This window comes from Tachyglossus aculeatus, chromosome 10 (genome assembly GCF_015852505.1).
Source record: "Tachyglossus aculeatus isolate mTacAcu1 chromosome 10, mTacAcu1.pri, whole genome shotgun sequence".
NCBI lineage: Eukaryota > Metazoa > Chordata > Mammalia > Monotremata > Tachyglossidae > Tachyglossus > Tachyglossus aculeatus.
In genome coordinates this window covers 56,855,565-56,882,187 of record NC_052075.1, presented here as the reverse complement: position 1 = coordinate 56,882,187, position 26,623 = coordinate 56,855,565, and the positions used below count along the sequence as shown (strand labels likewise).

The 26,623-nt window shown below is 49.8% G+C and overlaps 1 protein-coding gene across 1 annotated transcript in view; it reads left to right on the top strand.

Moving 5' to 3' along the window:
- The first annotated feature begins 4,319 nt into the window (after positions 1–4,319).
- ITGB7 (integrin subunit beta 7) overlaps positions 4,320–26,623 on the top strand; it is a 41,451-nt gene continuing 19,147 nt past the window's right edge. The window contains exons 1-6 of the mRNA XM_038752921.1: positions 4,320–4,394; positions 12,397–12,609; positions 19,235–19,478; positions 22,239–22,409; positions 23,060–23,301; positions 24,883–25,041. Coding sequence (XP_038608849.1) covers positions 4,386–4,394; positions 12,397–12,609; positions 19,235–19,478; positions 22,239–22,409; positions 23,060–23,301; positions 24,883–25,041 — 1,038 coding nt within the window. The 5' untranslated portion in view covers positions 4,320–4,385. The remainder of the gene's footprint in view (positions 4,395–12,396; positions 12,610–19,234; positions 19,479–22,238; positions 22,410–23,059; positions 23,302–24,882; positions 25,042–26,623) is intronic.

Genomic DNA, 26,623 nt, shown 5'->3' with positions numbered 1-26,623 from the left:
TTTTGTTCTCTGTCTCCCCCTTTTAGACTGTGAGCCCACTGTTGGGTAGGGACTGTCTCTGGATGTTGCCAACTTGTACTTCCCAAGCACTTAGTACAGTGCTTTGCACACAGTAAGCGCTCAATAAATATGATTGATTGATTACTCTATTTATTTATTTATTTTACTTGTACATATCTATTCTATTTATTTTATTTTGTTAGTATGCTTGGTTTTGTTCTCTGTCTCCCCCTTTTAGACTGTGAGCCCACCGTTGGGTAGGGACCGTCTCTAGATGTTGCCAACTTGGACTTCCCAAGAACTTAGTCCAGTGCTCTGCACACAGTAAGCGCTCAATAAATGCAATTGATTGATTGATTGATTGATTCAATCTCTCATCCTATCATGACTGGATTACTGCTTCGGCCTCCTCTCTGATGTTCCATCCTCCCGTCTCTCTCCACTTCAGTCTACACTTCACGCCGCTGCCCGGATCATCTTTGTGCAGAGACGCTCTGGACATGTCACTCCCCTCCTCAAAAATCTCCAGGGGCTGCCAGTCAACCTTCGCATGAACCAAAAACTCCTCACCCTGGGCTTCAAGGCTGTCCATCCCCTCGCCCCCTCCAACCTCATCTCCCTCCTCTCATCATCATCATCAATCGTATTTATTGAGCGCTTACTGTGTGCAGAGCACTGTACTAAGCGCTTGGGAAGTACAAGTTGGCAACATATAGAGACGGTCCCTACCCAACAGTGGGCTCACAGTCTAAAAGCGACGCCTTCTCCATCCCAGCCGGCACCCTCCACTCCTCTGCCGCTCGCCTCCTCACTGGGCCTCACATATGTATATATGTTTGTATGTATTTATTACTCTATTTATTTTACTTGGACATATCTATTCTATTTGTTTTATTTTGTTAATATGTTTTGTTTTGTTCTCTGTCTCCCCCTTCTAGACTGTGAGCCCGCTGTTGGGTAGGGACCGTCTCTAGATGTTGCCAACTTGTATTTCCCAAGCGCTTAGTTCAGTGCTCTGCACACAGTAAACACTCAATAAATACGATTGATTGATTGATTGGGCCTCGTTCTGGCCTGTCCTGCCATCGACCCCCGACTGGCCTGGAATTCCCTCCCTCCACACATCCGCCAAGCTGGCTCTCTTCCTCCCTTCTAAGCCCTACTAAGAGCTCACCTCCTCCAGGAGGCCTTCCCACACTCAGCCCCCTTTTTCCTCTCCTCCTCCCCACCCCCCAGGCCCTACCTCCTTCCCCTCCCCACAGCCCCTGTATATATGTTTGTACAGATTTACCACTCTATTTTACTTGTCCATATTTACTATTCTATTTATTTTGTGAATGATGTGCATTTAGCTTTAATTCTATTTGTTCTGACGACTTGACACCCGTCCACATGTTTTGTTTTGTTGCCTGTCTCCCCCTTCTAGACTGTGAGCCCGTTGTTGGGTAGGAACCGGCTCTATATGTTGCCGACATGGACTTCCCAAGCGCTTAGTACAGTGCTCTGCACGCAGTAAGCACTCAATAAATACGATTGAATGAATGAATGACAATCTGGTGGGACACAAGCTCAAGTAAGAGAGAGAATTAGCATTGAATCCCCTTATGAGAAGCAGCATGGCCTAGTGGCTAGAGCCCAGGCCTGAGACTCAAAAGGTCATGAGTTCTAATCCCAGCTCCGCCACTTGTTGGCTGTGTGTCCTTGGGCAAGTCATTTCACTCACCTGGGCCTCGGTTCCCTCATCTGGAAAATGGGGATGAAGACTGTGAGCCCTTCGTGGGAGAGGGATTGTGTCCAACCCAACCCGATTCACTTATAACTACTCCAGCACTTAGAACAGCAACTGAGATTCATTCATTCATTCAATCGTATTTATTGAGCGCTTACTGTGTGCAGAGCACTGGACTAAGCGCTTGGGAAGGACATGTTGGCAACGTATAGAGACGGTCCCTGCCCAACAGCAGGCTCATGGTCTAAGAAGGGGGAGACAGACAACAAAACAAAACATATTAACAAAATAAAATAGAATAGTAAATATGTACAAGTAAAATAGAGTCACAAATCTGTGCAAACATATATACAGGTGCTGTGGGGAGGGGAAGGAGGGGGTCAGTCAGGGAAGGCCTCCTGGAGTAGGTGAGCTCTCAGTAGGGCTTTGAAGAGATGTAGTAAACGCAGAACAAATACCACAATTAGGTACTGGTTTTTTTACAGTACTTGTTAGCTATTTACCATGTGCTAAGCACTGTTCTAAGCTTTGGAATAGATAAAAGATAATCAGGTTGGACACAGTCCCTGTTCCATGTGGGCTCACATTCTAAGTAAGAGAGTGGAAGGAAGTTCTGAGAATTTTCAGTAACTCAATTATTTAGGCATTTTGTGATACAAAGAAGTAAATACAGTTTACAAGGGTGACAGTCTTGCACAATAATAATAATAATAATAATGATGGCATTTATTAAGCACTTACTATGTGCAAGGCACTGTTCTAAGCGCTGGGGAGGTTACAAGGTGATCAGGTTGTCCCACATGGGGCTCACAGTCTTCATCTCCATTTTACAGATGAGGGAACTGAGGCCCAGAGAAGGGAAGTGACTTGCCCAATTGGCAGATTCGGGATTTGAACCCATGACCTCTGACTCCCAAGCCCGGGCTCTTTCCACTCAGCCACGCTGCTTGTATCTAGATAATTGCTTGGGTAATATGGAAATCTGGGTTATAAAGTCCGTAAATCTCTTACAAAATCCTTCAAAGCAATCACCTGAAAAATATTTTGCTTTTTCCAAAGTCAAAAGCCAGGGTTCTTTATCAATCCCCATTCCCCCTGCCATACTTCCTTCCCCTCCCCACAGCACCTGTATACACGTTAGTACTGATTTATTACTCTATTTATTTTACTTGTACATATTTACTATTCTATTTACTTTGTTAATGAAGATAGTGGGGATTAAGATTGTGAGCCACCCCGCCCGGGGGACAACCTGATCACTTTGTAACCTCCCCAGCGCTTAGAACAGTGCTTTGCACATAGTAAGCGCTTAATAAATGCTATTATTATTACCTAGATTTACTTCTAATTATTCTGACGACTCGACACCTGTCCACATGCTTTGTTTTGTTGTCTGTCTCCCCCGTCTAGACCGTGAGCCCGTTGTTGGGTAGGGACCGTCTCTATGTGTTGCCAACCTGTACTTCCCAAGCGCTTAGTCTAGTGCTCTGCACACGGTAAGCGCTCAATAAATACGATTGAATGAATGAATAATAATATTCATTAATTAATTCACTAATTAATTAATGATGGTATTGTTGTCAACTAGTACTTCCCAAGCGCTTAGTCCAGTGCTCTGCACACGGCAAGCGCTCAATAAATACGATTGAGTGAATGAATAATAATATTAATTAATTCATTCATTCATTAATGATGGTATTTGTTAAACGCTTACTATGTGCAAAGCACTGTTCTAAGCACTGGGGAGGTCACAAGGTGATCAGGCTGTCCCACGTGGGGCTCACAGCTTTAATTAATTCATTCAATCAATCGTGTTTATTGAGTGCTTACTGTGTGCAGAGAACTGTACTAAGCGCTTGGGAAGAACAAGCATTTTAAGTGCTTACTATATGCAAAGCACTGTTATATGTATATATATATGTATATATGTATATCACCTGTATATATGTATATATGCTTGTACATATTTATTACTCTATTTATTTTACTTGTACATATCTATTCTATTTTATTTTGTTAGTATGTTTGGTTTTGTTCTCTGTCAATCCCTTTTAGACTGTGAGCCCACTGTTGGGTAGGGACTGTCTCTATGTGTTCCCAAACGCTTAGTACAGTGCTCTGCACACAGTAAGCGCTCAATAAATACGATTGACGATGATATGTTGCCAACTTGTACTTCCCAAGCGCTTAGTCCAGTGCACTGCACACAGTTAGCGCTCAATAAATACGATTGATTGGTTATAAGCGCTGGGGCGGGTGGGGGGGTGGGGATACCAGGTGATCAGGTTGTCCCACGCGGGGCTCACAGTCTTCATCCCCATTTGACAGATCATCATCACCCTCAATCGTATTTATTGAGCGCTTACTATGTGCAGAGCACTGGACTAAGCGCTTGGGAAGGACAAATTGGCAACGTATAGAGACGGTCCCTACCCAACAGTGGGCTCACAGTCTAAAAAAAATGAGGTCACGGAGGCTCAGTGAAGTGAAGTGACTTGCTCAAGGTCACACAGCAGGCAAGTGGCGGGGCCAGGATTAGAATTCTGCTTTCCTCTCCATCTTTAAGACTTTGCCGCCACCCCCTCCCTGTGGCCTGTCACTTCCTCTCCTTTCTGCAAAGAACCGGGGCCACAGAGCTCTCAGCTGGAGGAAAATCATGATACCTGTGAGTAGGACCCCCCCCCTGCTCCCCTGAACCCCACAATTCCTCCCCCTCTGATCCCTCATCCCTTCATCATCATCATCCTCATCATCAATCGTATTTATTGAGCGCTTACTATGTGTACTATCCCTTCCCCTCCGCCCCCTCCTCTTCCCCTCCTCAAATCCTGCAGCTCCTCCCGGCCCTTCGACACCCCATCTCTTCCCCCTGACCCCCTCAGATCAATCAATCAATCAATCGTATTTATTGAGCGCTTACTGTGTGCAGAGCACTGGACTAAGCGCTTGGGAAATACAAGTCGGCAACATATAGAGACGCCCGAGCCCCTGGGTCCTTGCGGTGTTGCTAATTATAATGGCATTTATTAAGCGCTTACTATGTGCAAAGCACTGTTCTAAGCGCAGAGAAGTGAAGTGACTTGCCCAAAGTCACCCAGCTGACAGTTGGCGGAGCCGGGATTTGAACCCATGACCTCTGACTCCAAAGCCCAGGCTCTTTCCACTGAGCCACGCTGCTTTGTTCTCTCCCCTCCCCTCTGAGCCAGCACCCCTGGGCCAGGACTCAATCAATCAATCAATCAATCGCATTTATTGAGCGCTTACTGTGTGCAGAGCACTGTACTAAGCGCTTGGGAAGTCCAAGTTGGCAACATATAGAGACGGTCCCTACCCATCAGTGGGATCACGGTCTAAAAGACTCCTAGGGGTGGAAGGGAATTGGGGTGGGGGGCTGCTGATTGACCCCTGGTTGATTCAGGGTCTCGCCCTTCCCCGCTCTGGGGGTTCAAGCGGTGGGGAGACTGTGAGCCCACTGTTGGGTAGGGACCGTCTCTAGATGTTGCCAACTTGGACTCCCCAAGCGCTTAGTACAGTGCTCTGCACACAGTAAGCGCTCAATAAATACGACTGATTGATTGATTGGGGAGGGGGACGCCTCAGGTCAGCTCCCTTGGGGGGTTCCCTCACTTCCACTCCGGCCTATAATAGTAACTGTGGTTTTGGTTAAGCGTTTACTAGGTGCCAGGCACTGTACTAGTTCTATGCTGAGAAGCAGTGTAGCTCAGTGGAAAGAGACCGGGCTTTGGAGTCAGAGGTCATGGGTTCGAATCCCGGCTCTGCCACTTGTCAGCTGGGTGACTTTGGGCGAGACACTTCACTTCTCTGGGCCTCAGTTCCCTCATCTGTAAAATGGGGATGAAGACTGGGAGCCCCCTGTGGGACAACCTGATTGCCTTGTGATCTCCCCAGCGCTTAGAACAGTGCTTTGCACATAGTAAGCGCTTAATAAATGCTATCATTATTATTATTATTATTATTACTAAGCGCTGGGGTGAATACAAGCAAACTGAGGCGAACGCAGCCAAGACTGTGAGCCCCCTGTGGGACAACCTGATTGCCTTGTAATCTCCCCAGCGCTTAGAACAGTGCTTTGCACATAGTAAGCGCTTAATAAATGCTATTATTATTATTATTATTATTATTGTTATTACCAAGTGCTGGGGTGAATACAAGCAAATTGGGGTGGACGCAGCCAAGACTGTGAGCCCCCTGTGGGACAACCTGATTGCCTTGTGATCTCCCCAGCGCTTAGAACAGTGCTTTGCACATAGTAAGTGCTTAATAAATGCTATCATTATTATTATTATTATTATTATTATTACTAAGTGCTGGGGTGAATACAAGCAAATTGGGGTGGACGCAGCCAGTCGTATCGCTATGTCCCCCACTGACCGACTCCTCTGAGGGGAGAGGGAGGGGAGGGGGGAGCCGAACCCTCTGGGGGGTGTAGACACCACCCAGCCCCTTAATGGACACCCCACCTCTCCCTGCACCCCCTCCCAGCAGCATGCTGACCCAGTGTGGGGATGAAGGGACCACCTGGGCCCCAAAAACCCGGGTGGGCTACCTGGAGGAGGGGGTTGGGTCAAGCAGGGGCTACAAGGGTCTCCTGCCTCTTTGGGGCTCAGCTCACCGCCCCCCACCACTATTCTAGGGGCGCGGGTGGAACATGGGCATTGGGGGGTTTCAGTTTCGGGGGGAGCCCAGGAGGGGTGAGTCAGCCACCTGTATTTACTGAGCGCTCACCGTGAGCAGAGCACTGTACTGAGCGCTTGGGAGAGTAGAACAGAACAATAGAAGAGACGCATCCCCTGCCCTCAGTGGAAAGAGCCCGGGCTTTGGAGTCAGAGGTCACGGGTTCAAATCCCAGCTCCGCCACTTGTCAGCTGGGTGACTCTGGGCAAGTCACTTCAATCAATCAATTGTATTTGTTGAGCGCTTACTGTGTGCAGCGCACTGTACTAGGCGCTTGGGAAGTACAAGTTGGCAACATAGAGAGATGGTCCCTACCCAACAGTGGGCTCACAGTCTATTCATTCAATCGTATTTATTGAGCGCTTACTGTGTGCAGAGCACTGGACTAAGCGCTTGGAAAGTACAAGTTGGCAACATATAGAGACGGTCCTCTACCCAACAGTGGGCTCACAGTCTAGAAGTGGGGGGGGACTTCTCTGGGCCTCAGTTACCTCATCTGTAAAATGGGGATTAGGATTGTGAGCCCCACATGGGACAACCCGAACACCTTGTATCCTCCCCAACGCTTAGAACAGTGCTTGGCACGTAGTAAGCACTTAACAAATACGAAAATTATTATTATTATCCTCTGGGCCTCAGTGACCTCATCTGTAAAATGGGGATGCCCCCCCGTCGGACAACCTGATCACCTTGTAGCCTCCCCAGCGCTTAGAACAGCGCTTGGCACATAGTAAGCGCTTAGTAAATGCCATCGGTATTATTATTATTACAGTCTAGAGGGGGAGACAGGTGTAAATAGAGAATAGAGAAGCAGCGTGGCTCAGTGGGAAGAGCCCGGGCTTTGGAGTCAGAGGTCATGGGTTCGAATCCCCGCTCCGCTACATGTCTGCTGTGTGACCTTGGGCAAGTCAGTTAACTTCTCTGAGCCTCAGTTCCCTCATCTGTAAAATGGGGATGAAGACTGTGAGCCCCAGGTGGGACAACCTGATCACCTTGTATCCCCCCCACAGCGCTTAGAACGGTGCTCTGCACATAGTAAGCGCTTAACAAATGCCATTATTATTATTATTATTATTATTATTAATAAATCAAAAGAAATAAATGGCGGATCAGGACGCAAGGGCTGGGGGGCCGGGGGAGAGGAAGAAAACGAGGTGGTGGGAAATGAGTCAGAAGAGAGACAACCCTGTTTGTGGTTGAGACCACAGCACGCAGAGGTGAGGAGGAGAGCCGGGTGGGGCCATCTTTCCCACCCCCGAAGGCCCTCAGTTCGTTGCGGGCAGGGAACGCGGCTGTTTACTTCACCATCAATCGTATTTATTGAGCGCTTACTATGTGCAGAGCACTGTACTAAGCGCTTGGGAAGTACAAATTGGCAACCTATAGAGACAGTCCCTACCCAACAGTGGGCTCAAAAGTTTACTTGTTCCGTTGGACTCTCCCAACACTTAGCACAGCGCCCTGCCCACCGTAAGCGTTCAGTAAATACGGCTGAATGGATCCAGGCAGACCGTGGGCCTTCTGATCCCTTCCCCGCACCCTAGATCACTCCCACCTCAGGCCCTTCCATCCCTTCTTCGGGGGTGTTGTCTCTGAAGCCCCCCTCTAGCTCGTTGTGGGCGGGGAATTATTATTACTGTTCACTGTACTTATTGAGCGCTTACTGTGTGCAAAACACTGGGAGGCGACAGTATAGCATCAGACGCATTACCTACCCTCAACAAGCTCGCAGTTTAGAAGGGGAGGCGTCTACCAATTCTATGAGCTGAGGACCCAGGGCTCCTCTCACTGTCCAACTCCAGTGGTTTTATTGGCTCATTCATTCATTCATTCATTCAATCGTATTTATTGAGCGCTTACTGTGTGCAGAGCACTGGACTAAGCGCTTGGGAAGTCCAAGTTGGCAACATAGAGAGACGGTCCCTACCCAACAGTGGGCTTACAGTCTAGAATTGGTTGAAGGGTTAAAACGGCTCTCGGCCAGGGATACTTATTGAGCTCCTACCGTGCCCCCATCACCGTGCCAAGCACTTGGGAGCATCCCCTAGAGTTTAATAATAATAATAATAATGGCATTTATTAAGCGCTTACTATGTGCAAAGCTCCGTTCTAAGCACTGGGAAGGTTACAAGGTGATCAGGTTGTCCCACAGGGGGCTCACAGTCTTCATCCCCATTTGACAGAAGAGGGAACTGAGGCCCAGAGAAGTGAAGTGACCTGCCCAAAGTCACGCAGCTGACAATTGGCAGAGGTGGGATTTGAACCCAGGACCTCTGACTCCAAAGCCCAGGCTCTTTCCACCGAGCCACGCTGCTTCTCTAGTTTAGGAGGTCACCCAGCACTTAAGAAGCCCACAGTCTAATGTGGGCAGGGGATGTGTCTGTTTACTGTCCATCGTCCTCTCAATCAATCAATCATATTTATTGAGCGCTTACTGTGTGCAGAGCACTGTACTAAGCGCTTGGGAAGTCCAAGTTGGCAGGCTCACAGTCTAAAAGGGGGAGACAGAGAACAAAACCAAACATACTAACAAAATTAAATAAATAGAATAGCGCTTAGTACAGTGCCCTGCACTCAGTGGGCGCTCAGTAAACGGCATGGATGGACTGACAGGTGTGTTCCTGGGTTTCCCCCAGTCGGGAGGAAGGGTTGTCTCCCCCTTTTAGACTGTGAGCCCACTGTTGGGTAGGGACTGTCTCTATATGTTGCCAACTAAGCGCTTAGTACAGTGCTCTGCACACAGTAAGCGCTCAATAAATACGATTGATGATGATGATGAGGAGGAGGAGGACCTCCCGAGCTCTGGATTCCCGGAGATGCTCCCAGGGGCAGACAAGTCCATCCTCCCTCACTTTCCCCACCTCCCCATCTCCCCCGGCCGCCCCGCAGAAATTCCTTCCTGGTGTCTGACCCCGATCCTTCCTGCTGCAGTCAGTCCTAACCCCCATCCAGCCTGGCTCAGTGGAAAGAGCCCGGGCTTGGGAGTCAGAAGTCATGGGTTCATATCCTGCCTCCGCCCCTTGCCCGCTGTGTGACTTTGGGCGAGTCACTTAACGATGGCATTTATTAAGCGCTTACTATGTGCCAAGCACTGTTCTAAGTGCTGGGGAGGTTATAAGGTGATCAGGCTGTCCCACAGGGGGCTCACAGTCTTCATCCCCATTTTACAGATGAGGTAACTGAGGCCCATAATAATGGTATTTATTAAGCGCTTATTATGTGCAAAGCACATTTAACTTCTCTGTGCCTCAGTTACCTCATCTGGACAATGGGGATTAAGACTGGGAGCCCCACGTGGGACAACCTGATCACCCTGTATCCTCCCCAGCACTTAGAACAGTGCTTGGCACATAGTAAGCGCTTAACAAATGTCATCATTGTTATTATTATTAATGCCTTCTGAATTCCCCCACGCCCCAGGGTCGCTCTGATGCTTGGAATACTTATTGAGCTCCTACTGTGCCCCCAGCACTGTGCCGAGCGCTTGGGAGTATCCCCTAGAGTTTAATAATAATAATAATCATTATTATTATTCACTCCCCAGGGCCACTCTGACGCTTGGGATACTTACTGAGCTCCTACCGTGCCCCCAGCACTGTGCCGAGCGCTTGGGAGTATCCCCTAGAGTTTAATAATAATAATAATGATGATTATTATTATTCACACCCCAGGGCCGCTCTGATGCTTGGGATACTTATTGAGCTCCTACTGTGCCCCCAGCACTGTGCCGAGCGCTTGGGAGTATCCCCTAGAGTTTAATAATAATAATAATTATTATTATTATTCACGCCCCAGGGCCGCTCTGATGCTTGGGATACTTATTGAGCTCCTACCGTGCCCCCAGCACTGTGCCGAGCGCTTGGGAGTATCCCCTAGAGTCTAATAATAATAATAATTATTATTATTATTCATGCCCCAGGGCCGCTCTGATGCTTGGGATACTTATTGAGCTCCTACCGTGCCCCCAGCACTGTGCCGAGCGCTTGGGAGTATCCCGTAGAGTTTAATAATAATAATAATTATTATTATTATTCACGCCCCAGGGCTGCTCTGATGCTTGGGATACTTACTGAGCTCCTACCGTGCCCCCAGCACTGTGCCGAGCGCTTGGGAGTATCCCCTAGAGTTTAATCCATCCCCCCATCTTACCTCCTTCCCTTCCCCACAGCACCTGTATATATGTATGTATGTTTGTACATATTTATTACTCTATTTATTTATTTATCTTACTTGTACATATCTATTCTGTTGATTTTGTTTTGTTAGCATGTTTGGTTTTGTTCTCTGTCTCCCCCTTCTAGACCGTGAGCCCGCTGTTGGGTAGGGACCGTCTCTATGTGTTGCCGACTTGTACTTCCCAAGTGCTTAGTCCAGTGCTCTGCACACAGTAAGCGCTCAATAAATATGATTGATTGATTATTGAGCTCCTACCGTGCCCCCAGCACTGTGCCGAGCGCTTGGGAGTATCCCCTAGAGTTTAATAATAATAATAATGATGATTATTATTATTCACACCCCAGGGCCGCTCTGATGCTTGGGATACTTATTGAGCTCCTACTGTGCCCCCAGCACTGTGCCGAGCGCTTGGGAGTATCCCCTAGAGTTTAATAATAATAATAATTATTATTATTATTCACGCCCCAGGGCCGCTCTGATGCTTGGGATACTTATTGAGCTCCTACCGTGCCCCCAGCACTGTGCCGAGCGCTTGGGAGTATCCCCTAGAGTCTAATAATAATAATAATTATTATTATTATTCATGCCCCAGGGCCGCTCTGATGCTTGGGATACTTATTGAGCTCCTACCGTGCCCCCAGCACTGTGCCGAGCGCTTGGGAGTATCCCGTAGAGTTTAATAATAATAATAATTATTATTATTATTCACGCCCCAGGGCTGCTCTGATGCTTGGGATACTTACTGAGCTCCTACCGTGCCCCCAGCACTGTGCCGAGCGCTTGGGAGTATCCCCTAGAGTTTAATCCATCCCCCCATCTTACCTCCTTCCCTTCCCCACAGCACCTGTATATATGTATGTATGTTTGTACATATTTATTACTCTATTTATTTATTTATCTTACTTGTACATATCTATTCTGTTGATTTTGTTTTGTTAGCATGTTTGGTTTTGTTCTCTGTCTCCCCCTTCTAGACCGTGAGCCCGCTGTTGGGTAGGGACCGTCTCTATGTGTTGCCGACTTGTACTTCCCAAGTGCTTAGTCCAGTGCTCTGCACACAGTAAGCGCTCAATAAATATGATTGATTGATTATTGAGCTCCTACCGTGCCCCCAGCACTGTGCCGAGCGCTTGGGAGTATCCCCTAGAGTTTAATAATAATAATAATTATTATTATTATTCACACCCCAGGGCCGCTCTGATGCTTGGGATACTTACTGAGCTCCTACCGTGCCCCCAGCACTGTGCCGAGCGCTTGGGAGTATCCCCTAGAGTTTAATAATAATAATAATAATTATTATTATTCACACTCCAGGGCCGCTCTGATGCTTGGGATACTTATTGAGCTCCTACCGTGCCCCCAGCACTGTGCCGAGCGCTTGGGAGTATCCCCTAGAGTTTAATAATAATAATAATTATTATTATTATTCACACCCCAGGGCCGCTGTGATGCTTGGGATACTTACTGAGCTCCTACCGTGCCCCCAGCGCTGTGCCGAGCGCTTGGGAGTATCCCCTAGAGTTTAATAATAATAATAATAATAATTATTATTATTATTACTCTGAGCCCCGGGATCTTTTTCTTGCCTTCGACCGTGTCCCCGGCCTAGGTTCGAACTTCGGTCTGGCTTCCGTCTCCCCCACACACAAACACACACACAAACACACCCCAGAGGGGGAAGTGAAACCGGGTGGGGAACCAAAGCCCCAAACCAGTGTGGGAACAAAGCTGGGGTGCCTGGGCTGAGCCCCCCACCTTGCCCCCCGCTCCCATGTCCCGCTCTGGCTCCCTTTCAGCAGGCCATGACCACTGGAGCGGTGGCCCTGGCCTTCGGGCTACTGTTTGGCCTGGCCGGCGGCGAGGCGCGCCTGGAGGAGAAGGCGGCTCCCCGGAGCCTGGAGGAAAGGGACCCCAAAGCCGGGGTGCGGACCCCCGACTCCTGCCCACCGGCCTCTTCCTGCAGGGAATGCATCCTTTCCCACCCAAGCTGTGCCTGGTGCCAACAACTGGTGAGATTTATCTTATTTTGTTAGTCTGTTTGGTTTTGTTCTCTGTCTCCCCCTTTTAATAATAATAATAATAATGTTGGCGTTTGTTAAGCGCTTACTATGTGCAAAGCACTGTTCTAAGCGCTTGGGGGGATACAAAGTGATCAGGTTGCCCCACGTGGGGCTCACAGTCTTAATCCCCATTTTACAGAAGAGGTAACTGAGGCTCAGAGAAGTTAAGTGACTTGCCCAAGGTCACTTAGACTGTGAGCCCACTGTTGGGTAGGGACTGTCTCTATATGTTGCCAATTTGTACTTCCCAAGCGCTTAGTACAGTGCTCTGCACGTAGTAAGCGCTCAATAAATACGATTGATGATGATGATGATGATGATGATTCCCCCCACCAGCCCCCCCATTCCCTCTGCCCACAATCCACCTTGCGCTTGAGCCCGCTGTTGGGTCGGGACCGTCTCTTTAGGTTGCCAACTTGTACTTCCCAAGCGCTTAGTACAGTGCTCTGCACACAGCAAGCGCCCAATAAATACGATCTGTCGCCCGCTTCTAGACTGTGAGCCCACTGTTGGGTAGGGACTGTCTCTATATGTTGCCAACTTGGACTTCCCAAGCGCTTAGTACGGTGCTCTGCACACAGTAAGTGCTCAATAAATACGATTGATTGATTGCACTTGAATAATAATAATGGCATTTATTGAGCGCTTACTACATGCAAAGCACTGTTCTAAGCGCTGGGGAGGTTACAAGATGATCAGGTTGTCCCATGGGGGGCTCACAGTCTCTTAATCCCCATTTTACAGATGAGGGAACTGAGACCCAGGGAAGTGAAGTGACTTGCCCCAAGTCACACAGTTGACAAGTGGGGAGCCGGGATTTGAACCCATGGTCTCTAACTCCAAAGCCCGGGCTCTTCCCACTGAGCCACGCTGAATCTTAATAATAATAATGATGATGGCATTTGTTAAGCGCTTACTATGTGTAAAGCACTGTTCTAAGCGCTGGGGAGAGGAAAAAAGGTAATGAGGTTGTCCCATGTGGGGCTCACAGTCTTAATCTCTATTTTACAGATGAGGGAACTGAGGCTCAGAGAAGTTAAGTGACTTACCTAAGGTCACACAGCAGAGATGTGGCGGAGCCGGGATTCGAACCTGTGATCTCTGACTCTAAAGCCCGGGCTCTTTCCACTGAGCCACGCTGCTTCTCATTCATCTTGGTGGGAGGCAGGGAGGGGAGAGAAGTTGGCAGCTCCTCGTGGGCAGGGAATGTGTCGACCAACTCTGTTATATTATAATCAGTCAATTGTATTTATTATTATTATTAATAATAATAATAATAATGGCATTTATTAAGCGCTTACTATGTGCAAAGCACTGTTCTAAGTACTCGGAAGGTTACAAGGTGATCAGGTTGTCCCACGGGGGACTCCCAGTCTTCATCCCCGTTTTCCAGATGAGGGAACTGAGGCCCAGAGAAGTGAAGTGACTTGCCCAAAGTCACACAGCTGACAATTGGCAGAGGCGGGATTTGAACCCATGACCTCTGACTCCCAAGCCCGGGTTCTTTCCACTGAGCCAAGGTGCTTCTAAGCAGCTTACTTATTGAGCACTTACTGTGGGCAGAGCACTGTACTAGAGAAGCAGCATGGCTCAATGGAAAGAGCCCAGGCTTGGGAGTCAGAGGTCATGGGTTCAAATCCCGGCTCCGCCAATTGTCAGCTGGGTGACTTTGGGCAAGTCACTTCACTTCTCTGGGCCTCATTTACCTCATCTGTAAAGTGGGGATTAAGACTGAGCTCCACGTGGAACAACCTGATCACCTTGTATCCTCCCCAGCACTTAGAGCAGTGCTTTGCACATAGTAAGCGCTTAACAAATGCCATTATTATTATTATTATTATTTCTAAGCTCTTGGGAGAGTACAGTGTACCGGACACATCCCCTGCCCACCATAAGCTTACAGTCTAGAGGGGAAGACAGAAGCAGCGTGGCTCAGTGGAAAGAGCCCGGGCTTTGGAGTCAGAGGTCATGGGTTCAAATCCCGGCTCCACCACTTGTCAGCTGTGTGACTGTGGGCAAGTCGCTTCACTTCTCTGGGCCTCAGTGACCTCGTCTGTAAAATGGGGGTGAAGACTGTGAGCCCCCCCGTGGGACAACCTGATCACCCTGTAACCTCCCCAGTGCTTAGAACAGTGCTTGGCACATAGTAAGTGCTTAATAAATGCCATTATTATTATTATTACAACGCTCTGCACACGGTAGGCGCTCAGTAACTGCAGTTGATCGATTGATTGGAGAATAATAATAATAATAATGGTAATGGGAGAGGAGAAAGGAAGCAGGAGTGGGATGTGTCTGCGTAAGAGGCAGAGATGATGAAAGAAACAGCCTGAGAGACGGACGGAGAGACCGGCTCAGTATGTTGCCACCTCGGACTTCCCAAGCGCTTAGTACAGTGCTCTGCACACAGTAAGCGCTCCATAAAACTATATGTGGCTCAGTGGAAAGAGCCCGGGCTTTGAAGTCAGAGGTCAAGGGTTCAAATTCCGACTCCACAAATTGTCAGCTGGGTGACTTTGGGCAAGTCACTTCACTTCTCTGGGCCTCAGTTACCTCATCTGGAAAATGGGGATTAAGACTGTGAGCCCCACGTGGGACCAAGCTAATCACCTTATACCCTCCCCAGCGCTTAAACCAGTGCTTCGCACATAGTAAGCGCTTAACAAATGCCATTATTATTATTATTATTATTATTATTATTATTATTATTCTCTGTGCCTCAGTTACCTCAGCTGTAAAATGGGGATTAAGACTGTGAGCCCCACGTGGGACAACCTGATCACCTTAAACCCTTCCCAGCGCTTAGAACAGTGCTTTGCACATAGCACTTAACAAATGCCATTATTATTATTATTATTATTATTATTATTCTCTGTGCCTCAGTTACCTCATCTGTAAAATGGGGTTTAAGACAGTGAGCCCCACATGGGACAACCTGATCACCTCTTACCCTCCCCAGCGCTTAGAATAGTGCTTTGCACATAGTAAGCGCTTAACAAATGCCATTATTATTATTATTGTTATTCTCTGTGCCTCAGTTACCTCATCTGTAAAATGGGGATTAAGACTGTGAGCCCCACGTGGGACAACCTGATCACCTTATACCTTCCCCAGCACTTAGAACAGTGCTTCGCACACAGTAAGCGCTTAACAAATGCCATCATTATTATTATTATTCTAGACTGTGAGCCCACTGTTGGGTAGGGACCGTCTCTGTATGTTGCCAACTTGTACTTCCCAAGCGCTTAGAACAGTGCTCTGCACACAGTAAGCGCTCAATAAATACAATTGAATTATTATTATTATAAAGAGGATTGAATGAACGAATGAATGAATACAACAACATAACAGACACATTCCCTGCCCACGACGAGCTGACAGTTTTGAGGGGGATGAAGCTGTCTGATGAGGGAGGTGGTCGAACACATAATAATAATATAATGATGGCATTTATGAAGCGCTTTACGTGCAAAGCACTGTTCTAAGCGCTGGGGAGGTTACAAAGTGATGAGGTTGGCCCACGGAGGGCTCCCAGTCTTCATCCCCATTTTGCAGATGAGGTCACTGAGGCCCAGAGAAGTGAAGTGACTTGCCCAAAGTCACACAACTGACAAGTGTGCTGCTTAGAGAAGCAGCGTGGCTCAGTGGAAAGAGCCTGGGCTTTGGATTCAGCGGTCATGGGTTCAAATCCCAGCTTCGCCAATTGTCAGCTGGGTGACTTTGGGCAAGTCACTTCACTCCTCTGGGCCTTAGTTACCTCATCTGTAAAAATGGGGATGAAGACTGGGAGCCCCCGGGGGGACAACCTGATCGCCTTGTAAACTCCCCAGTGCTTAGAACAGTGCTTTGCACATAGTAAGCGCTTAATAAATGCCATCATTATTATTATTATTATTATTATTATTATTTATGAAGCGCTTAACTATGTGCCAAGCACTGTTCGAAGCGCTGGGAAGGTTACAAGGTGATGAGGTTGTCCCACGGGGGGGCTCCCAGTCTTCATCCCCATTTTGCAGATGAGGTCACTGAGGCCCAGAGAAGTCAAGTGACTTGCCCAAAGTCACCCAGCTGACAAGTGGCGGAGCCAGGATTGGAACCCATGACCTCTGACTCCAAAGCCCGGGCTCATTCCACTGAGCCACGCTGCATGACAGAGGTAGTTGGGTGACCCCCCCACCCACCCCAAAATGCTACAGCTGTTGTAAGGGAGGGGAGGAGGCGGTTTGGGCAGGACTGGCTTCTTTCCAACCGTTTCCTTCTCCGCAGGTTTCTCAATCAATCAATCAATCAATCATATTTATTGAGCGCTTCCTGTGTGCAGAGCACTGGACTAAGCGCCTGGGAAGTCCAAGTTGGCAACATCTAGAGACGGTCCCTACCCAACAGTGGGCTCACGGTCTAGAAACGTTCACACTCACTCACACCCCTCCCCTTGATGGTCTTTGAGGTGGAGGCCTAGTAAGCGCTCAATAAATAGGATTGAAGGAATTGAGGGGAGGACCACCTGACGGGGTCCGGGGAGGAAGGGGATCAGGTCTTGGGGGGGCCGGGGGGGAGTGTGATGGGGAAGAGGACAGGGGACAGGGAAGGGGGAACAGGGGAGCCCCCCCTCTTTTCCTGTGCTTGTGGTTCCCACGCTGGGACAGGAAGTAAGTGTTGCTAGGGGTGGGGTGGGGAGGGGGCCAGCAGAGGGGAAATGGGGGAGCAGTGGGGGGCTCCAGGGGCAGAACTGGGGTTCCCATCATCATCATCATCAATCGTATTTATTGAGCGCTTACTGTGTGCAGAGCACTGGACTAAGCGCTTGGGAAGTCCAAGTTGGCAACATCTAGAGACAGTCCCTACCCAACAGTGGGCTCACAGTCTAAAAGGGGGAGACAGAGAACAAAACCAAACAGACTAACAAAATAAAATAAATAAAATAGATGTGTACAAGTAAAATAAATAGAGTAACAAATATGTACAAAGGGGGAGAGGAAGGAAGGGGCTCAGTCAGGGAAGGCCTCCTGGAGTAGGTGAGCTCTCAGTAGGGCCTTGAGAGTCGGGGGGTCGGGGGGGGGAAAGGGGAGGAGGATGGGGAAGTGGGGGAGCCCACTGTTGGGCAGGGACTGCCTCTATATGTTGCCAACTTGTCCTTCCCAAGCGCTTAGTACAGTGCTTTGCACACAGTAAGCGCTCAATAAATACGATTGATTGATTGGGGGAGGGGGTGTCGTGCCCTCTGACCCTGCCCCTAGAAGCAGCGTGGCTTTTTTTTTTTTTAAGACTGTGAGCCCACTGTTGGGTAGGGACTGTCTCTATATGTTGCCAACTTGTACTTAGTACAGTGCTCTGCACACAGTAAGCGCTCAATAAATACCATTGATTGATTGATTAAGTGGAAAGAGCCTGGGCTTGGGAATCAGAGGTCGTGGGTTCTGATCCCACGCTGGCATTTATGCCATGCTGGCAAGCGCTGGCATTTATTAAGCGCTTACTATGTGCAAAGCACTGCTCTAAGTGCTGGGGAGGATACAAGTTGATCAGGTGGTCCCCCGCGGGGCTCGCAGTCTTCATCGCCTTTTGACGGATGAGGGAACTGAGGCCCAGAGAAGTGAAGTGACTTGCCCAGGTTCACCCAGCTGACAAGCGGCGGAGCGGGGATTTGAACCCATTACCTCTGACTCCAAAGCCCGGGCTCTTCCCACTGAGACACGCTGCTTCTCGGGTAACTTTGGGCAAGTCACTTCTCTGGGCCTCAGTTCCCTCATCTGTCAAATGGCGATGAAAACTGTGAGCCCCACGGGGGACAACTTTCATTCATTCATTCATTCATTCATTCAATCGTATTTATTGAGCGCTTACTGTGTGCAGAGCACTGGACTAAGCGCTTGGGAAGTCCAAGTTGGCAACATCTAGAGACGGTCCCTCCCCAACAGCGGGCTCACAGTCTAGGAGGGGGAGACAGAGAACAAAACAAAACATATTAACAAAATAAAATAAATAGAATAAATATGTACCAATAAAATAAATAAATAAATAGAGTAATAAAACCATACAAACATATATACATGTATACAGGTGCTGTGGGGAGGGGAAGGAGGTAAGGCGGGGGGGATGGAGAGGGGGAGAGGAAGGAAGGGGCTCAGTCTGGGAAGGCCTCTGACTCCAAAGCCTGCGCTCTTTCCACTAAAGCCACGCTGCTTGTCAACTTGATCACCTTGTATCCCGCCCCAGCGCTTAGAACAGCGCTTGGCACATAGTAAGCGCTTAGCAAATACCATTATTACCAAATACCTACCCGCGGAAGGATCCTTATTTTCTTTTTTACGGAGAAGCAGCGCGGCTCAGCGGTAAGAGCCCGGGCTTTGGAGTCAGAGGTCAAGGGTTCCAATCCCGGCCCTGCCACTTGTCAGCTGGGCGATTTGGGGCAAGTCACTTCACTTCTCCGGGCCTCAGTGACCTCATCTGGGAAATGGGGATGAAGACTGTGAGCCCCCGGTGGGACAACGTGATCACCTTGTCACCTCCCCAGCGCTTAGAACATAGGAAGCGCTTAATAAATGACATTATTATTATTATTATTATCCTGCAGGACTTCCCGGCGGCGGAGGAGTCGGTGGGACGTCGTTGCGCGGTGCGGTCGGAGCTGCTGTCCCGGGGCTGCCGGGCCGAGGAGCTGCAGGAGCCGAGGGGTCAAGTGCAAGCGATCCGGAACCGGACCCTCGGACGGGACCCGGGGGTCGAGGCCGGGGACGGACCGGCCGGGCCCGGGGGGCCGCAGGCCACGCAGCCCACCCAGCTGGCCCCCCAGAAAGTCCGGATCCTGCTCCGGCCCGGTGAGGGGTGGGAGGCCGCCCGTGGGGCCTACTGGACAGGCTCGAGCGGGAGGGCACAGCCTGAACCCCCATTTTACAGACGAGGGAACCGAGGCCCAGAGGTGCGACGCGAGCGGCCCAAGGTCACGCGGCCTACCAGTGACGGGGCAGGCGTGAGAGCCTGGGCCAGCGCTTAGAACAGTACCCAGTGCTTCACACAGAGCGAGCACTGAAATAATAATGATTGCAGTTATTAAGCGCTTACTATGTGCAAAGCACTGTTCTAAGGGCTGGGGAGGTCACAAGGTGAGCGGGTTGTCCCACGGGGGGTTCACAGTCTTAATCCCCATTTGACAGATGAGGGAACGGAGGCACCGAGAAGTGAAGTGACTTGCCCAAAGTCACCCAGCTGACAATTGGCGTAGTCGGGATTTGAACCCATGACCTCTGACTTCAAAGCCCGGGCTCTTTCCACCGAGCCAATGATTGCATTTGTTAAGCGCTTACTATGTGCCAAGCACTGCTCTAAGTGCTGGATTGGTTACAAGGTGATCAGGTTGTCCCACAGGGGATTCACAGTCTTAATTGCCATTTGACAGATGAGGTAACTGAGGCACTGAGAAGTGAAGTGACTTGCCCAAAGTCACCCAGCTGACAATTGGCGGAGTCGGAATTTGAACCCATGACCTCTGACTTCAAAGCCCAGGATCTTTCCACTGAGCCAATGATTGCATTTATTAAGCGTTTACTATGTGCAAAGCACTATTCTAAGCACTGGGGAGGTTACAAGGTGATCGGGTTGTCCCACGGGGGGTTCACAGTTTTAATCCCCATTTGACAGATGAGGGAACTGAGGCACCGAGAAGTGAAGTGACTTGCCCAAAGTCACCCAGCTGACAATTAGCAGAGTGGGGATTTGAACCCATGACCTCTGACTTCAAAGCCCGGGCTCTTTCCACTGAGTGCCATTATTACTATTATTATTATAGGTCTCTCAGGCCCGTTAGGCCCCACTGTGCTCTCTGGCTCAGTGGCAACAGCCCGGGCTTTGGAGTCAGAGGTCATGGGTTCAAATTCCGGCTCTGCCGCTTGTCAGCTGTGTGACTTTGGGCAAATCACTTAACTTCTCTATGCCTCACTTACCTCATCTGGAAAATGGGGATTAAATGTGAGCCCCATGTGGGACAACTTGATTACCTTGTCTCTTTCCCAGCACTTAGAACAGTGCTTTGCACATAGTAAGTGCTTAATAAATGCCATCATCGTCATCCTCATTCACTTCTCTGTGCCTCAGTTACCTCATCTGGAAAATGGGGATTAAGTCTGTGAGCCCCACGTGGGACAACTTGATTACCTTGTCTCTTCCCCAGCGCTTAGAAGAGTGCTTTGCACATAGTAAGTGCTTAATAAATGCCATCATCATCATCATCATCATTTTTTTAAATTTATTAAGCGCTTACTATGTGCCAAGCACTGTTCTCAGCCCTGGGGTAGACACAACATCATCAGGTGGTCCCACGTGGGGCTCACAGTCTCCATCCCCATTTTAAGGAGGTAATCGAGGCCCAGAGAAGTGAAGCGACTTGCCCAAGGTCACACAGCAGACAGGTGGCAGAGCCGGGATTCGAAACCACGTCCTCTGACTCCCAAGCCCTGGCCATGCTGCTTCTCAATACAAATAAATAAAATGACACATGTATATATATATACACACATATATATACGTATATATGTCTATGTATATATACATAGATATAAATACATATATATGTGTGTGTATATATGTATACATATATCTACACATATATATCTATCTCTTTATATATAGAGAGAGACATATATATACATATATATGTCTCTCTCTATGTATATATACATAGATATAAATACATATATATGTGTGTGTATATATGTATACATATATCTACACATATATATCTATCTCTATATATAGATAGATAGATAGAGAGAGAGAGAGGTGGGACTGGGAGGTGTGCGGGGGGGGGGAAGAGAGCAGTGCGGCTCAGTGGAAAGGACCCGGGCTTCAGAGTCAGAGGTCACGGGTTCAAATCCCGCCTCCGCCACTTGTCAGCTGGGTGACTTTGGGCAAGTCACTTCACTTCTCTGGGCCTCAGTTCCCTCATCTGTAAAAAGGGGGATGAAGACTGTGAGCCCCCCCGTGGGACAAGCTGATCACCTTGCAACCTCCCCCGCGCTTAGAACGGCCCTTTGCACATAGTAAGCGCTTAATAAATGCCATTATTCCAGGGAGCAAGTCAGGGAGAAGCAGGAGGGAGGAGGAGGTAAGGACATCAATCAATCGTATTTATTGAGCGCTTACTATGTGCAGAGCACTGTACTAAGCGCTTGGGAAGTACAAATTGGCAACATATAGAGACAGTCCCTACCCAACAGTGGACTCACAGTCTAAAAAAAGGAAAGGAGGGCTTAGGGAAGGCCTCTTGGAGGAGATGGGCCTTCAGCAAGGCTTTGAAGGGTTCTAATAATATTCAGCCACTCAGTCGTATTTATTGAGCGCTTACTGTGTGCGGAGCACTGGACAAAGCGCTTGGGAAGTCCAAGTTGGCAACATACAGAGACGGTCCCTACCCAGAATAATAATAATGATGATGATGATGGCATTTATTAAGCGCTTACTATGTGCAAAGCACTGTTCTAGCTGTTCCCCGTGGGGGGGGGATCCTGACTGTGTCCCTGGGGTCCCCGGCCCGGCCCGTGCCTGACGCGCTGCCCACTTCTGCCCGTCTTCCCCGGGCCCAGGGGAGGAGCAGCGCCTGAACGTGTCTTTCCGCCGGGCGGAGGGCTACCCAGTGGACCTCTACTACCTCATGGACCTCAGCTACTCCATGAAGGACGACCTGGACCACGTCCGGCGCCTCGGAGACCAGCTGCTCAACGGCCTCGCCGAGGCCAAGGGCTCCGTCCGCATCGGTGAGGACCCCTGACCACCCTCTTAGGATCCGGGCGAAGACTCGCTAGGTGCCAGGCGCTGTTCTAAGCACTCAGGTACCATCAGGTGGCACCTAATTGACTCAATCAATCAATCAATCAATCGTATTTATTGAGCGCTTACTGTGTGCAGAGCACTGGACTAAGCGCTTGGGAAGTCCAAGTTGGCAACGTATAGAGACGGTCCCTACCCAACAGTGGGCTCACAGTCTGGAAGGGGGAGACACAGAACAAAACAAAACATATTAACAAAATAAAATAAATAGAATAGATATGTACAAGTAAAATAAAAAATAAATAGAGTAATAAATACGTACAAACATATACATATATACAGGTGCTGTGGGGAAGGGAAGGAGGTAAGGTGGTGGGGTGGAGAGGGGGAGGAGGGGAAGTCATGGGTTCAAATCCCGGCTCCGCCAACTGTCAGCCGGGTGACTTTGGGCAAGTCACTTAACTTCTCTGGGCCTCAGTGACCTCGTCTGTCAAATGGGGATGAAGACCGTGAGCCCCCCGTGGGACAGCCTGATCACCTCGGAACCTCCCCAGCGCTTAGAACAGTGCTTGGCATATAGAAAGCGCTTAACAAATGCCATTATTATTATTATTATTGTTACCTGCTCGTCGCTCAGGTTTCGGTTCCTTCGTGGACAAGACGGTGCTGCCGTTCGTCAGCACGGTGCCCGCCAAGCTGCGCCACCCGTGCCCGGACCGCCTGGAGCAGTGCCAGCCACCCTTCAGCTTCCGCCACGTGCTGCCCCTCACTGCCAACGCGTCCGAGTTCGAGCTGGAGGTCGGGCGGCAGAGCGTGTCCGGAAACCTGGACGCTCCCGAGGGGGGCTTCGACGCCATCGTGCAGGCCGCCCTGTGCCAGGTAGGCCGGGCCCGGCGGGGCCACTACAGGCCGGGGCGGGCGAGGGGGCACCGGAGCAGGCGGGGGGCGAGGGCACGGTGGGGTCCTGTTTGAGGCATCCATCAATCAATCAATCAATCAAAAAATGCTATTTACTGAGCGCTCAACTATGTGCCGAGCCCTGTAGTACCGAGCGCTTGTACTTCCCAAGCGCTTAGTACAGTGCTCTGCACATAGTAAGCGCTCAATAAATACGACTGATGATGATGATGATGTAGTAATAATGATGGTATTTGTTAAGGTGTCTGGAATCTAATAAGCGCTTAAATACCATCATTATTACTACAGTGCTAGGCACAGACACTGTAATCATAATAATAATGGCATTTATTAAGCGCTTACTATGGGCAAAGCACTGTTCTAAGCATGGAGAAGCGGCGTGGCTCAGTGGAAATAGCACGGGCTTTGGAGTCAGAGGTCATGGGTTCGAAAGCCGGCTCCACCACTTGTCAACTGTGTGACTTTGGGCAAGTCACTTCACTTCTCTGTGCCTCAGTTCCCTCATCTGTAAAATGAGGATGAAGACTGTGAGCCCCACCTGGGACAACCTGATCACCTTGTATCCCCTCCAGCACTTAGAACAGTTTGAGGGGATGTTTGATGAGGGGATATGTTGCCAATTTGTACTTCCCAAGCGCTTAGTACAGTGCTCTGCATATAGTAAGCGCTCAATAAATACGATTGATGATGCTTTGCACATAGTAAGCACTTAATAAATGCCATTATTATTATTATTATTAAGCGCTGTGGGGGGGGTACAAGGTGATCAGGTTGTCCCACGGGGGGCTCACAGTCTTCATCCCCATGTTCCAGATGAGGTCACTGAGGCCCAGAGAAGTGAAGTGACTGGCCCAAAGTCACACAGCTGAGTGGTGGAGCCGGGATTGGAACCCACGACCTCTGACTCCAAAGCCCGGGCTCTTTCCGCTGAGCCACACTGTACTGAGCGCTGGGATGGATACGAGCAAATCGAATTGGACACAGTCCCTGCCCCATGTGGGGCTCACAGTCTCAATCCCCATTTTACGGATGGAGTAACTGAGGCATAGAGAAGTGAGGTGACTTGCCCAGGGCCACACAGCAGACATGTGGTGGAACCGGAATTAGGGCCCATGACCTTCTGACTAAGCGCTTAGTACAGTGCTCTGCACATAGTAAGTGCTCAGTAAATACGATTGATGATTGATGACTCTCAGGCCCCTGCTCTAACCACTGTACTAAGCGCTTGGGAGAGTACAGTGAAGCAGTGTGAGAAGCAGTGTTGCTCCATGGAAAGAGTCCGGGCTTGGGAGTCCGAGGTCATGGGTTCAACTCCCGGCTCTGCCGCTTGTCAGCTGTTTGACTTTGGGCAAGTCACTTCACTTCTCTGGGCCTCAGTGACCTCATCTGGAAAATGGGGATGAAGATTGTGAGCCCCCCGTGGGACAACTTGATCACCTTGTAACCTCCCCAGCGCTTAGAACAGTGCTTTGCACATAGTAAGCGCTTAATAAATGCCATTATTATTATTATTAATATTACCACTATTATTACTATTATTAGAAGGAGATCGGCTGGAGGAACGTGTCCCGGCTGCTGGTCTTCACCTCAGACGACACCTTCCACATGGCAGGTGACGGCAAGCTGGGTGGCATCTACATGCCCAGTGATGGGCACTGCCACCTGGATGCCCAGGGCTTCTACCACCGCAGCCACGACTTTGTAAGGCTTCTCTTTCTCTCTCTCCCGCTCCCTACTCCCTCCTTCTCCCCACCCTTCCCTCCCTCTCTCTCTCCTTTCATCTCTCTCCCTCCTTCTCCCTTTCTCTTTCTCTCTCCTTTCCTCCCCTTCCCTCCTTCTCTCTCTCCCTCCTTCTCCCTTTCTCTTTCTCTCCCTCCTTCTCTCCCTCCCTCCCTCTCTCCTTTCCTCCCCTTCCCTCCTTCTCTCTCTCCCTCTCTCTACCTCTTTCTCCCTCCCTCCTTCTCTCCCTCCCTCCTTGTCTCCCTCCCTCTCTCCCTCCTTTCCTCCCCTTCCCTTCTTCTCTCTCCCTCTCTCTCCCTCTTTCTCCCTCCCTCCTTCTCTCCCTTCCTCTTTCTCTCCTTTCTTCCCCTTCCCTCCTTCTCTCTCTCCCTCTCTACCTCCCTCATTTTCTCCCTCCCCCACTCTCCTTTCCTCCCCTTCCCTCCTTGTCTCTCTCTCCCTCTCTCTCTTTACCTCCCTCCTTCCCTCCCTCCTTCTCTCCCTCCCTCTCTCCTTTCATCTCTGTCCCTCCTCCCTCTCTCTTTCTCCCTCCGTCCTTCTCTCCCTCCCCTCTCTCTCCTATCCTCCCCTTCCCTCCTTCTCTCTCTCCCTCTCTCTACATCCCTCCTTCTCTCCTTCCCTCTCTCCTTCCCTCCCCCTCCCTCCTTCCCTCCCTCTCTCCCTATTTCCCTCCCCTTCCCTTTCTCTCCTCCTTCCTCCTTCTCTCCCTCCTTCTCTCTCTCTCTCCTCTCCTTCTCTCCGTCCCTCCCGCCTTCTCTCTACCCCCCTCTCTCCATCTCTCTCCTCTTCCCTCCTTCTCTCCCTCTCCCTCTCTCCCTATTTCCCTCTCCGTTTCCTTTCTCCCCCCTCCCTCCCTCTCTCCCTATTTCCCTCCCCTTCCTTCTCTCCTTCCTCCTTCTCTTTCTCCTCTCCTTCTCTCCCTCCCTCCCGCCTTCTCTGTCCCCATCTCTCTCCCCTTCCCTCCTTCCCTCCCTCTCTCCCTATTTCTCTCCCCTCCTCTCCTTCCCTCCCTCCCTCCCGCCTTCTCTGTCCCCATCTCTCTCCCCTTCCCTCCTTCTCTCCCTCTCTCCTTATTTCCCTCCCCTCCCCTCCTTCTCTCCCTCTCTCCGTATTTCCCTCCCCGTTTCCTTTCTCTCCCCCTCCCTCCTTCCCTCCGTCTCTCCCTATTTCCCTCCCCTTCCCTTTCTCTCCTCCTTCTCTCCCTCCCTCTTTCTCTTTCTCTCTCCTCTCCTCTCCCTCCCTCCCGGCTTCTCTCTCCCCCCTCTTTCCTTCTCTCTCCCCTTCCCTCCTTCTCTCCCTATTTTCCTCCCCTCCCCTCCTTCCCCCCTCCCTATTTCCCTCCCCTTCCCTTTCTCTCCTCCTTCTCTCCCTCCCTCCTTCTCTCTCCTCTCCTTCTCTCCGTCCCTCCCGCCTTCTCTCTCCCCCCTCTCTCCATCTCTCTCCCCTTCCCTCCTTCTCTCCCTCTCTCCCTATTCCCCTCCCCGTTTCCTTTCTCTCCCCCTCCCTCCCTCCTTCCCTCTCCTTCCCTCCTTCTCTCCCTCCT